Genomic DNA, 14819 nt, shown 5'->3' with positions numbered 1-14819 from the left:
GCAAAGTTTTAGGAAATGCCTTTTCTGCTGTTTAACATATACTTTATAAATTTAAAATTAAGTTCAAAGTATACTTAATTGCTGAGTAAGTCCATTTGAGGAAAAAAAGGCTGAACTTCTGTCATGTACCAGGGTCTCTACTGGGGTGAAGGAAAGGGAGAAAATACAAAAGTGTATAAGACATAGACGCTACTACCTTCAGAAACATCCTATTTTCACATGAGAAACATCCATTAAAAAATTAGTTACAACAGTCCTAAGTGCAAAGGAAGATGTAAATTAAGGCAGAAAGTTGGCATAGAGGAGAGCAATTAACCTTGTGGGGAGGAGTTCGCTGTCAAGAAAAGCATCATAGAAGAGTGACATTTGAGCCAGACTTGACAAATAATTGGTTGGGAGAGGGGGAGGAGGAGTGGGATATCCTGGCAGAGGGAGCTGCACAGAACCATCAGAAATAATAGCTCAGAAATACTGTGAGGAAGGAAGTAGGCGTAACAGTCATATGCCAAGTCATTTAATTTTGTTTTCCTCTTAAATAAAGCTGCCTTCTAGGTCTTATCTAAGACATGACTAGCTTTTTACACTGGAAAACATGAAAAAACTTGCCGTGATGATTATCCAGAGATCATTAGGGTAGAAACTTGAGTTATTTAGAATTTTTATTCTATGTAGAATGTATATGATCAATGTTAATTATGTCCTATCAGAAGGTTTCCTAGTATTATCAGGGGGAAAGAACAAATGAAAGTTTAAATTGATATATTATAAAATACAAGTTGATTGTGTAACTGAAAAAAACAAGTACCATCTGGGAATTTCTGATAATAACATTGAAATCTGTTCATACGGGCTAAATATTTTTGATAAATTCTAGTTTTGAAAACGGCACCTTACAACAGTTTCGAAAAATCACAGTTGCTTATATAAAGCAAACATTCGGAGAAATATTAGTCTTTGATATTACTATATCTGTCCTATTCTTTAAAGAGCCCTGGTCATGCAGTGGTTATAGTGCTTGGTTGCTAACTAAAAGGTCGGTGGTTCGGACCCACTAGCTGCTCCACAGGTGAAAAATGTGGCAGTTGGCTTCCGCAAAGATTACAGCCTTGGTAAACTCTAAATAACTCAAGTTATTTCTGATGGTTCTGTGCGGCTCCCTCTGCCTGGTCTTGCACCATCCTCACAATCGTTGCTATGTTTGAGCCCACAGTTACATTCACTATGTCAGTCCATCTTGTTGAGAGTCTTCCTCTTTTTTGCTGAACTTTTTCACTGATGACCTTCTCCAAGGTCTGTTCTTATCAATCCGGTCAAGTTGGATCTTATCAATCCAACAGCTCAAGGAAGATTAGTAATTCATTCAGCAAACATTTATTGAATACCATGAGTGAGACCTCATTCCTGCCCTGGAGGAGCATCAGTACCTCTGTCTTATTCGCTGAAACCATTCCTATGCTCTGCCACCACTTGTATACTTTTCTTAGGACTTGTGAAGGAAAAGTGATGTGTAAATGCTCTATTTTCTGGTGGCTTGGAGACATCGTGTATCTTTTTATAATTTTCCTTAAGTCAACAAAACCAGCAGGTCTACGCCATACTCTGACTTCTTGGTATGTTCCTTGGAGGACCTTTCCCTGCTTCAGATTGAATTGAAAATGTTGGTTTAGTATCTTCAGCTAAACTTCATCCTGTTGGAACAAGCATTTCCTAAAATATCCCAAGAAACTTATCATGGTACACACAGCAGTTTGAAACTCATTTTGCTTGCTGTATCAGTGTCATCTGTTCTGGGGGAGGGAGGATTCAGTTCTTTTTAGACATACTGTATCCTTCAGTTATTAATTAGCCATCTTTAGTCACTGACTGGATAAATATTTATTTGGGACCTAGTATGAGGCACTGTGCTAGGAGCTAAGGCTCCAGAAATGCATAAGGTTTTCACTTTGGGGGAGATAGCATGTAATGGAGGGAAATAAGCAGGTAAATAATTGCAATACAGTACAGTTGTTGAGTGAAAGTTGAGGTATGCCCCTTAGGAGGGTATCCAAACCTAGCTTGCTTGGGTCAGGAAAGTCATCCCAAGGAGTACAGCAATTATCCACTTTTGCCAAACAATACTTTTTAAGATTTGGACTTTGAGAATCTGAGGAAAGCTGTATACGCCTCAGAAAGATGGTATTTACCAAAATTTTACATATAGTTTCAGGGAATTCACTAATGCCTTGAACCCCATAAATCTCTGGGTAAGAATCCGTGGTCTAAAGACGTCTTCAAATTTTCAGTCCAAATTTACCTATTATTAAATAGCCCTCCCTTTTTCCCTCTTCTAAAACTACTTTGTTCAGGTTTTTTTAAGGTACTTTGTAGTATTAATATTTCAGAGTCTCACCTCAGATGTAAGCTCTTCCTTGCTAGCCTGTGTCACAGTTGTAATTAACTTTTTGTGCTTTTTAAGGAATTTTTTTTAGTCACTTTAAACATCACTGAAATAATTTATTAAATTATCTCTCGACAGTAATCGTTTTACTTTTGCCTTATTTCCAGTTTTTTTCTGATGTTTTTAAGTTCAGATTTTACCATTTCTCTAGAAGATTCAGTTATGGCCAAAAAATGTGGTTATTTATGTATGTGCATTTGAGGTCAGTTATTAACAGTTATTAACTTAATCCTCTTTAAACCTTTTACATGAGAGTTAAATACAGCGCGTGAGCCTCTACCACGTGCCGGGCACTGGTACTGAGAAGCGCCCGAGGATTCAGAAATGACTCCGAAGTATGGACTCCTCATGGGGCACCAGAGGGTCTGGCAGGTGCACTGGGGGCTCGGAGAAGGGAGGGAAGGACCTGGCTCAAGGTGTGGGGGCTCCGAAAAGGAAACGGAGAATTCCTTCCACTGACCCATGCCTCAAAGGTCTCACAATCAGTTCCTTATAGTGATGCTCTGATGAGTTTGGTGTTTTCATTCCATTCTATTACGAGGGATTCAGGAGAGGAGGAATAAGAGAGAGTTACGCAGTTCATTCAAGAATGGACCGAGAGAGCCGCAGGTTCGAACTGGTCCGGAGCCAGGGTCCCCGTGGGGTTTGGGCAAGCGTCCGAGGGTGAGCAAACCGGGACGTCGGGCCGAGGTGCGGCTCCCAGCATCCGCGCGCGCCAGGCCGCCCGGTTTAAATCTCCCGCCACCCACAGCGGGAGCCCGACACCTCCACGCACTGGTGCGGAGGAGCACAAGCTGCGGGAGAGGCCCGGCGTCGTCGCCGGGCGGCGGCGCTAACAGACGCCGGGACGGACCTCCGCGGGGCCGAGCGCGACCCGAGGCGGCGGAAGACAGGCGCGTCGTGGCTCCAGCGTAGTGGTGAGCATCTACGGCCCCTCACCCTTTTTCTCTTCTAGGCAGAGGCCGTGCTGCGTCGTCCGCGGCCCGAAGGGGACTCTTTCCGGGCGTCCTGGCCCGGAGGCCAAACACTGGGTTCCCACGCCGACGTCTCGGTATATGGGGGAGGGGGGCGTCAAGACACGGCGGCAGACGCCCACCACGAGCGCACGCGACCTCTCGGGGCGTCGCCCGCCTCCTCGATTCCTTGGAGGGCCCCGGCCCCTGAGGCTTCCCGGCGAGGTCTTGGTCCGAGCTCCTCTGGCCTCACTCCGGGAGAACTGGCAAGGAGAGGTTTTGGGCATGACTGGGTTCTGTCGGGTCGAAAAGAGCTTTTATCAACACCTGCCCCGGTGGCGAACGTGCGCCGCTATCTGAGGCTTGTTTGGGTAATTTCTCTCGAAGGCGGAGATCGCTTCCACTAGAGGGAGCTGCTCACAGCATAAGGTGATTTTTTGCTGACCTTTTTTAAGTTATACTTTTTATTTTATTATTTTGTAATGGGAATGCCTTTTTTTGAACGAAGTGGCAAACGATTGGTAAAAACAAAACATAAATAAATGTGCAGTTTGAGGTGAGCGCGCGGAATGCAGGAGACCGGGACGTGTTCCGCGCACAAATCGTGCCGCCGGATGCTCACCGCACTGATCGGGTTTGTAGGGCCTGGAAACGCGATTCATCTGGTCAGGTGTCCAGATGATGTCAGTGGTCAGATACCTGATGCTCTGAGAAAGATGGAGAAGGGGGAAGAAAAATCTGTCCTGGCAACTAGTCAAACCTGTGATGCTGTGGGTTTACCAGTAAAGGTGGTGGGATTATTTTTCATGTAATAGATCGTCTTGATGCACAAATCATGAAAACTGTTATAAACCCCTGGATCACTGTGAAATAGCATATTGGGAAGATAACGTTTTTCCATGGATTTGGGTTTTCTCTAAGTATTTATGTATTGGTTTATTTGGTTCTGACTCAAGCAACGTAGTGGAAGACACTATTACTTTATTTTCACATCAATATTTATAGAGTAGCCACAGGTGCCTCATCTTTCAGTAGGAGCGAATCATATATTTATTGGCTAAATAAACATCTAACGATGTGTATATATTTTTATACGACCAGTTTTTTTTATAGTTTTATATTTATGCCACACATAGCCAGTGGTTAAATTTCAGTATTTATTTAATAGTGCAAAATGATTGTACATCTAGCCATTGACACACCAATCTTCTGCAAGGCATTGTTCTAATTCCCAATAATTATAATTGCCAGACAAATCATTATAATTTTTGAGTTAGAAAAATGGTCCGAGATCAGCCAGTCCAAATTGCAAAAACTGCGAACATGGGACTGGTGGGGAAAGTAGGAAGCCACATTTATATTGTATTTGTAAAGTAATAAGACAAAATTTATACCAGTGACTGAAGTAGAACCAAATATTAAATATCAGATACAAAATGGATAGTATATTGTATTGTTCTACTATATTGCCAAAATTTGTAATTTCGTTGTGTGATATACCCTGTATTTAATATTTTTGCCTTATTTTTATAGTTTACCTTTTTCAGTAGTCACTGCACTGCCTTTAAAATTTTATTTTTCTGTTTTTAACAGCAGCAGATGGAGTGTGTGAAAAATTTTTAAATATGTTTGCAACTAGAATAGTTTCCTTCTGTGAACTGGTCTCTGTTATTTAAAAACATCTTTATTACTTTTTCCATTTTGTCTGTTTTTCACTCATCTCTTAATTTTTGCCTTTTTCCTGAAATCAGAAGTCAAAGTTCTGCTTGGATCCAGTATTCACAATTAAAAGTTAGTCACTTTCTATATACATTATATATATAAAACTCTCATTATTATTATTTTGCTATCGTTGACTCCTTTGCAAATAACACTTTTTTTTTGTTTTTTCACTGTTTTCTTTTTTTATTGTAGTAAAAATATATACAAGAAAACATTTGTCAATTCAACAATTTTTACACATACAATTCAGTGACATTGATTACCATCATCATGTTGTCCCACCATTACCACCGTTCTCTTCCAAATTATTCCGCCACCATTAACAGAAACTCAGTGCTCTCCTAAGCAATGACTCCCCCTTGCCCCTTCCCTCCCATCCTTGGTAATCACTAAAAAACTTTGGTCTCTATGCATTTGCCTGTTTCATATAACACTTTTATTTTGTTTATTTCTTTTTTTGTTGTTAATTTAGTTGAGCTAGATAAATTAAAAAACCCAAACTAAAATAATGCAGTATCTATATTTACAACAGCCAACATTTTTTGGTTATATTTCTTTCCAATACATTTTTAAATAAAGAAATAAAACATTTCCAGTAAAGCTAAAGTTCCTTTTCCACCCTATTCATTCTCTCCTTGCCCACTTTCATCCCTAACCAGGTAATTACCGTCATGAGTTGGTGTCTTTGTTTTGTATTTTAAAAAAGTATATTTTGTATGCATCCACTAACATGGCATATGTTTTTAAATTTTAAATAAATTATATTGAATATAGTCTACAACTTGTTATTTCACTCAGTATTTTTTTAATTGTGGTAAAACAGATACAGTATTTGCCATATCTAAGTGTACAGTCCAGTGGCATTAATTACATTCACAGTGTAGTGCAGCCATCACCACTATTTCCAAAACTTTTCCTTCATCCGAAACAGAAATAACTCCTCATTCGCCCTACCCTCAGTACCTAGTATCCACTGATCTACTTTGGTCTCTATGCATTTACCTATTCTAGGTATATAAGCAGTATCATACAACATTCGTCCTTTTGTGTTTTACTTATTTCACTTAGCATATTTTCAAGGTTCATCCATGTGGTAGCATGTATCAGAACTTCATTTTTGTTTATGGCTCAGTAATATTCTATTGTATGTATATACCACAATTTTGTTTATCCATTCGTTTCTACCTAATGGCTGTTGTAAACAGTGCTGCAATGAACATTGGTGTACTAGACTCAGTATTGTTTTTAAAATCCGTTTGGATTGATGTTAATAGATCTAGTCACTAGTGTATTTGTTTTGTTTTATATAATATTCTATCATGAATATACCATAGTTTTATCCGTATAGCTATTGATTAATATTTTTAGAATGTATCCAGTTATTTACTATTATTTCCATTATTTCATTTTCCACTTCCCAGACTTTCCCATTTTTTAATTTTGGCACAGTGCTGAAATAAACATAAGTACATTCATTCATTCATTTAATAAACATTGATTATCTACTATATACCCCACACTACTTGCTCATAAACAGATGAAAATCTCTGCCCACATAGAGCTTTAAATACCTAGTAGTGGAATTTTTCTAGGTAATGAAGTAAAAGTATATTTAGTTTTCTTTTTAATATTTTTTGATTGTAGTTTAAGTGAAAGTTTACAACGCAAGTTAGTCTCTCACACAAAAATTTACACATAGATTGTTATGTGACACTAATTGCTGTCCCTATACTGTGACAGCATACTCCTCCTTTCCACCCCTGATTTCCTGTGTCCATTCAACCAGCTCCTGACCCTCTCTGCCTTCTCATCTCATCTCTGGACAGAAGCTGCCCATTTAGTCTCATGTATCTACTTGAGCTAAGAAGCACACTCTTCACAAGTATCATTTTATGTCCCACAGTCCAGTGCAATCTTTGTCTGAAGAGTTGGCCTTGGGAATTGTTTTAGTTCTGGGTTGACGAGAGTCTGGGGGTCGTGCTTTCTGGGGTTCCTCCAGTCTCAGACCATTAAGTCTGGTCTTTTTACTAGAATTTGAGTTCTGCATCCCACCCTTCTCCTGCTCCATCAGGGACTCTGTTGTGTTCCCTGTCAGGGCGGTCATTGGTGGTAACTGGGAACCATCCAGTTCTTCTGATCTCAGGCTGATGAAGTCCCTGGTCTGTGTGGCCCTTTCTGTCTCTTGGAGAAGTATAGTTAGTTTTGTATGGAACTTCCAGACCTTTTTCTAAGATGATTGTACTATTTTGTACTTTCATCATCAATATGTGAGAGTTCAAGTAACAATTTTAGTGTTGTCAGTCTTTTTCATTTAAGTCATTCTAGTTGGTTTGTGCAGTGGTATATCATTGTGAGCTGAGAATTCATGCTCTTATCAAATGTTCTTTTTTTATTGCTCAGTAGTATTTTATTGTAGGGATAGACCATAATTTATTTATGTATTCACCTGTTGATGGATATTTGGGTTGATGGACGTTCTAATTTTTGGCTATTATAAATAAAGCTGGTATGAACATTTGTGTACAAGTCTTTGTATGGGCATATATTTTCATTTCTTTTGGGTAAATACCTAAGAGTGCAATTGCTGGGTTATATGGTAAGTATATATTTGACTTTATAAGAAACTATCAAACTCTGCCAAAGTTTTTATACCTTTTTACATTTCCAGCAGCAACTTATGAAAGTTACAGTTCTTCATCCTTGCCAACATTTGGAATTAAGTTTTATTTTTATCTTTTTTTTTTAAAGCAGATTTAAAATGGGTATATAGTGGTATCTGTTTCCAGTATTAATTATCATTTCCCTGATAAGTAATAATGTTGAGCATCTTTTTATAGGCTTATAGCCCATTTGTATATATTCTTTTGTGAGTTTGCTCAAATCATTTGCCCATTTAAAAAAATTAAATTGTTTTATTACTGCGTTATAAACATTTTTTATATATTCTGAACACGTCTTTTGTCATACAATATTTTCTACCAGCCTTTTCATTTTTTAATGATGTCTTTTTCAAAGAGCAAAAGTTTTTACTTTTTATGAAATCAAATTTATCAATTTTTTGTTTTATGTTCATGTTTTCTGTAGTGTAAGAAATCTTCCTTTACCCCAAGGTTGCAAAGATTTTCTCCTCTAGGAGTTTTACAGTGTTAGATTTATATTTAAGTCTTTTATACATGTCAAATTTTGTGTATGGATATCTTTTTTTTTTTTTTTGACATAGTGATATCCAGTTATTCCAGCAGTATTTGTTAAAAAGACTGTCCTTTCTGACATTGAATTACTTTGGTGCTCTTGTCAAAAATCATTTGGCTATGTATTTGTGGGTCTGTTTCTGAATTTCTCATTTTATTTTTCTCAGCAGTGTTCTCTAGTTTTCAACAGTAGTCTGGTACTCAAAGAAGAAACTTGTCCACAGGACTAATAGCCCACACAAAACATGGCCTCTTCTAGCCTGAGATCAGAAGAACTAGATGGTGCTCGTCTACCACTACTAACCATTCTGAACAGAGACATAATAGAAAGCCCTGGATAGAATGGGAGAAAAATGTAGAACAAAATTCACACTTTCTTAAAAAAGGCCCAACTTACTAGACCGATAGAGACTAGAGGAACACCCGAGACTATTGCCTTAAGATACTCTTTGAACTTGGAACTGAAGCCAGTTCCAAGATCACTTTCAGACAAATAATAGATTGGATTATAAAATAAACAATATCACCCATGAGTAATGTGCTCCCTTAAACAGTCAACTATATGAGACCAAACGGTCAACATTCACCCAAAAGCAAAGATGAGAAGACAAGGAGGGGCAGGCAAGCTAGGTGAATAGAAACAGAACAAACAGAATGGAAATAATAAGATTGCTGACACATCGTGAAAATTATAACCAATGTCCTGGAACAGTTTGCATAAAAATTGTTAAATGGGAACCTGATTTGCTGTGTAAGCTTTCACCTAAAACACAATAAAATATTTAAAAAAAATAGTCTGGTAGATCTTTCATTGAATACTGCTAAATATTTAATACTTCTGGATATTGTTGAAAATGGTAATAGTTTTTAAATTTCATTTTTCACTTGTTTGTTACTAGTGAAGTATAGCAATGCAATAGATTTCTCTTATGATTGACTTTATATCCAGCAACATTGCTAAATTCACTCATTAAACCTAGTGGTTTTTTTAGATTCTTTAGGAGTTTCTACATACATGATCGTGTCTTCTCTGTATAAAGACAGTTTTAGTTCTTCTCAATCTTTATGTCCTTTTTCTTGCCTTATTCCATGGCAAGAATCTACAGTATGATGTGGAAGAGAAGTGGTGTGAGCAGTCATTTTTACCTTGTTCCCAATCTTTTCAGGAAAATACCTAACGTGCCGCAGTTAAGTACGATGTTGTTGTTAGGTGCCATTGAGTCAGTTCCGATTCGTAGTGACCCTGTGTACGACAGAAGGAAACGCCGCCCAGTCCTGCGCCATCCTCACAGTCGTCGTTATGCTTGAGCCCATTGTTGCAGCCACTGTGTCAGTCCATCTCCTCCTCTTTTTCGCTGACCATCTACCACGCATGATGTCCTTCCTCAGGGACCGGTCCCTCCTGATAACATGTCCAAAATATGTGGGATGAAGTCTTGCCATCTTTGCTTCTAATGAGCAAGTATGTTAGCTGTAAGTTTTTTGCAGATGTTTTCATTTCTAGTTTGCTGAGAGTTTTATTTTTTTTAACATAGCTGAGTATTAAATTTTGTGAAACGTTTGTTGCAATGGTATATTTTATACAGTATTATTATAGGGTTTTAACATTTAAATCTTTAACCATTTTTTGTCTCAGCATCATTTATTGAATATATCCCTTTTCCACTGATTTGAAATGCCTCATTGATTGTAACTGACCGAATGATGGCCTCCAAAGATACTAGGTCCTAATTCCTGGAACCTGTGAATGTTACCTTATATGGTAAAATTTTTACAGATGTGGTTAAATGAAGAATTTTGAGATGAGGCGATTACCCTGTATTATTCAGGAGAGCCCTCAGAGGCATCACAAGTGTCCTTATAAGACGGGCAGAGGGAGGTTAAACACACAGAGGAGAATGGGATGTTAAGACAGAGGCAGAGATTGAAGTGATGCAGCCACAAGTCAAAGAATGCTGGCAACCACCAGAAGCTGGAAGAGTCAAGGAATGCTCCCCTAGAGCCTTCAAGACAACATAGCCCTGCCAGCCCCTCGATTTTGGCCTTCTGGCCTCTAGAACTGTGAGAGAATAAATTTCTATTGTTTTAAGCCATCAAATTTGTGGTAATTTTTTACGGCAGACACAGGAAATTAATATATTGATCATATACTAAATTCTTATGTATTTTTCAGTCTCTGTGTATTTCTTTTCATTTATTCTACTGATCTGTCTGTTCAGGTGCCAGTACCATGTTGTTTTAATTACTAAGGTTTGAATTCAGTTTCGTTTTTCAAAATAACTTATTTTATCAAAGTTATACATGTTTGTGACTTTTAAAAGGATCATAATGTATAAAGGAGTATTCAGTTACAGTCTCTAGCAGCACCTACCTTCAACCCTTCTGTTTCCCCTAAATCATATGTTTATATTGCTGCTTGAAGAAAAAAAAAATACTGCTCCTTTTTGATTTATTAATGTTAGGCCTTATCTGCTGACTTTTAGTAGATGAAGGCTTAGCTATCCTTTACCACCACTGTCCCCACCTCTCCTCCCCATTGTCCCAACATAGTTATATTATAATTTTATTAAATCAAGTAAGTGTTTACATTACTATGAACTATCAAATACTGAAACAACTGAGTCACTATAACCTTGCCTCCTTTTGTGAATGTCCTTTCCCTTCATTTTTACTGGAATTACTAATGGCTTTGTTTTTTTCATTAACCTAGTTTTCTTGATACGTACCGTTGATCTACCCTAGTTGTTCTAACACCTCTGCTACATGACTGTCAGTGCACGATTCCATATGGGCAAACAATATCAGTTATGGCCTCCCCCGTCCCCCCCCCCCCCCACCATAGGCCTCTGCAGCTGTCATCCTGGGCCTTCCCTTCATTGCTCTTCTGGGCTGCATTTTGCTCCTCTAGCTTGCATTGCTGCTTTTGAAAAATCTGCCCTTATTCTTACTCCCAGTGCTTTGTATGTGATCTACTTTTTCTCTATTAAAACTTTTAGGATCTTTTTATTCCTAGTATTCCTGAAAGTAATGGAGATTTGTGTCTTTCAGTTACAGGAGAATTTCCTGAATTGTTTCTTCCCTTAGGCAATATATAGATACCTTTTAGTCAAGTATTGGACTTTTTTGGACTGAGTTTCTAATTATGTTTTTTTATTCTACCTTCTGAGATATTTCTTCTGTTTTTCAACCCTTTTATTTTTTTGTTTTGGCCATCCTGTTTTTTTATTTTTTTAAGAGTTCTTTCTTATTACTATCTCTTTCTTAGTGATATTCTGTTCTTTTTTCATGGAAGCAATATTTTTACTTACCTGAAGATATTAGTTGGAGGGTGGTTTTTTGTTTTGTTTTTCTCCCTGTATTGTCTTTGCTTTCTATCAGCAGTTTTCTTTTTTCTGTTTATTGGTTTGAGGTGGAGGTCTTTCACGTTACATTTCCTCAGATATCTGTGATCTTTGGCTCTCCATTTATATTTAAGAGTAAGACTCTTAACAGCTGATTGGAAGACTGTGTGTATGGGAGAGCTTGTCAACTGGTGAGTTTTGCTGTAGGGTGAATAGGCAGGGACCTACCCTTTTGGAATGTCCAAGTGACACTCTCTTTCTCTGGAACTTTACATTTTTTCTAGAGAAAAGTATCTTCTAGTTTCTCTGAGGAATAGAGAGTGCGTGCGTTTGTGTTGTGAATGCTTTGCTACAGGAGCCCAAAGAAGGGGAAAAGAGCTTGACATTCAGTGAATCAATATGTAGACTTTCATTTAATCTTTCTGCTTTCAGGCCCAGCCCTCTACTGGGTCTACATGCCCAAGTCCAGAGCTTTGCTTGTTGCCTTTCTTCAACTCACATTGAGTGTCACAGATTAGGGAGAGGCCTCAGGCCCCAACCAGGATGTATACAGACTTTCAGTGAATCCTGCTTCCACCTCCAAATGGTGGGTCTTTCAGAGATTCTACTGGGTAATTGGTTAGTTACTTAGGTTATACTTTCTCTGCATCTTTCAAATATTTACTGAATTCTCTCATCTGCTCGTCTCAATACTTATTCGTTTATACTTACGAGTTAACTGATTCCTTTTTTCTTTTATTCCTTTATTGTTATTTTAGTGGGGATTTGGGAAGGGAAAGCAGATGTGGTCAATCTGCATTTTTAATTGACACCTTTGTAGTGTATTTCCAAGGGCGTCCAATTAGAAGTCAACTCCTCTCTTGTTTCCAGGTTATTCTCTGAGATGAGCTTTAAAATCATTTTGTCAATTAAATAAAAATAGTTTTAAAAATTTACATTCTATAATTCGTGTTTAATTATATGCTTTATGTAATAATTATAATAATTCCTTATACTTTATGGTTTTCAAAGCAGTTTTGCATGTGTTATCCCAGTCAATCATGATAACATGAGAGACTTTGCAATTTGGAGACACCAGGCATAGCAGAGGGCTGGGGGAGGTATTGGCCTGAAATTTGTGGTAAAGTTGGAATAGAATTCCCAGCTTTGTAGGGGATTAGCTTTAATATCATTTTTTGACATAAGAATTTAGTATTTGATACTTTATCAAGAACATTTGAAATACAATTTTCTCAGCCGTTCTTTCAAAAAACTAATATTTTCTTCTCTAGTTCACTTTTTCTCTCTGTTAGTATATTGTTTATATTTTGAATGGTCTTACTGATTTCATCAACATTTTTAAGTCTTATTTTCTGATAATCTATTTTGTATGCTATTCATATATTCTTTCTGAAATTATAAATCACAGTTAATATAAGTATCTGCCATGGATTGAATTGTGTCCCCCAAAAATATGGGCGTCAGTTTGGCTAGGCCATGATTCACAGTATTATACGATTGTCCGCCATTTTGTCATCTGATGTGATTTTCCCATGTGTTGTAAATCCTATCACTATGATGTTAATGAGATGGATTAGCGGCAGTTACGTTGATGAGATCTGTAAGGTTAGATTGTGTCTTAAGCCAGTCCCTTTTGAGATATAAAAGAGAGAAGTGAGCAGAGACACATGGGGACCTCATACCACCAGCAAAGCAGCGCCAGGAGCAGAGCGCATCCTTTGGACCAGGGGTTCCGCACAGAGAAGCTCCTAGACCAAGGGAAGATTGATGACCAAGACCTTCCTCCAGAGCCGACAGAGAGACAGAGAGCCTTCCCCTGGAGCTGGCGCCCTGAATTTGGATTTATAGCCTATAGACTGTGAGAAAATAAATTTCTGTTTGTTAAAGCCATCTACTTGTCGTATTTGTGTTATAGCAACACTAGATAACTAAGACAGTATCATTTATTTTTTTTCCTGTTTCTTAAAGTACAAGTTGTAATTATAACATAAATCCAGATCATATAAAGCGAGCATTAACATGTTTGCCTGTTAACATTAATAATCTAGTATCTTTTTCAGTTTGTCAGATTAAACATTGACTAAATAGATACTTCGTACTGAAAATATTGTTGAAGAAGTTTAATTTTAGTCTGTTCCTTGTAGTCACTTCATGAATTCCTTTGGGCAACCCAGATCAGAAGATAACCAGTCAGTAGTCAGCAGAATGCAAAAGAAATACTGGAAAACTAAACAAGTCTTCATCAAAGCAACAGGAAAAAAAGAGGATGAGCATGTTGTGGCATCTGATGCTGAACTGGATGCTAAACTTGAGGTAAATGTAAGGATTTTGTTGTTCGGTGCATGTAAAAACCACAAAACCAAACCCACTGCCATCAAGTTGATTCTGACTCATAGCGACCCTGTATATATTGCGTATAATTGGTTATTATGTGGGACTACAAGGGAAACTATATAGCAGGCTTTCACACTGAAGAACTTATGGGGATAAATACAAATTTGTTAACAGAATGTTTAGTTGTATCTGGCTGTCAATCAGTTCTTCTGGATAGAAGGTCTAGAAGGTCATTCCCACAAATTGAGAGTTGGTAGAGCTGGTATTCGCTACATTCGATAAATCATGAGCTAAGTAATTTCTATGACTTATGTATTATAGTTTTAAGCTACATGTTAACAAATCTTTTATATTCCTGCTTGGGACCATATATTCATTATATATCATGTCATAATATTTTGCAGTGCTTTGATGTGAGGTCTTATACCTCATCGAAATCAAATAATAAATGAGGATTTCATAAATTAGAGTTTTTGTTTCTAAGATTAAGGGATAGAAACTTCATAATGACTTTTCTGGCTCTGTTTTTAAGTACATGCAGTAATGGCCATGAAACTACTTTAAGCCTATAAATGTTTTATACTTTTTTTTATGTTTTATACTTTGAAGTAATTAAACTACCTAGAGGGAACTCTCATGTAATTTAAGTAATTAAAATGAAAAAGCCTGGATTTTTAAATGCAGTTTTACTAGTTTTATGTACATACACTAATTTAAGGTAACTCTTACAAATACTTCTAAGCAGGGGTTCTTTTATGCTTGGAATATAATCATTCTGTTGGAATTCTTAAAAAAAAAATAGGTCCAATTAAATAGGTCTTCATCTACTAAATGTTTTCTT

At 37.4% G+C, this 14819-nt stretch overlaps 1 protein-coding gene across 3 annotated transcripts in view; it reads left to right on the top strand.

The window, feature by feature from the left end:
• The first annotated feature begins 3225 nt into the window (after positions 1-3225).
• Positions 3226-14819, top strand: part of ICA1L (islet cell autoantigen 1 like) — a 55601-nt gene continuing 44007 nt past the window's right edge. For all 3 annotated transcript variants that reach the window (XR_002824419.1, XM_023733005.1, XM_004378239.2), the window contains exons 1-2: positions 3226-3354; positions 13789-13957. Coding sequence is in view for 2 of the 3 variants with exons in the window: in XM_023733005.1 (XP_023588773.1) it covers positions 13796-13957 (162 nt within the window). In the remaining variant the exon portion in view is untranslated. The remainder of the gene's footprint in view (positions 3355-13788; positions 13958-14819) is intronic.

The sequence above is a fragment of the Trichechus manatus genome, unplaced genomic scaffold (genome assembly GCF_000243295.1).
Source record: "Trichechus manatus latirostris isolate Lorelei unplaced genomic scaffold, TriManLat1.0 scaffold00056, whole genome shotgun sequence".
In the NCBI taxonomy this organism is placed as follows: domain Eukaryota; kingdom Metazoa; phylum Chordata; class Mammalia; order Sirenia; family Trichechidae; genus Trichechus; species Trichechus manatus.
The sequence above is the reverse complement of the archived record's forward strand: the minus strand, read 5'-3'. Positions and strand labels throughout refer to the sequence as shown.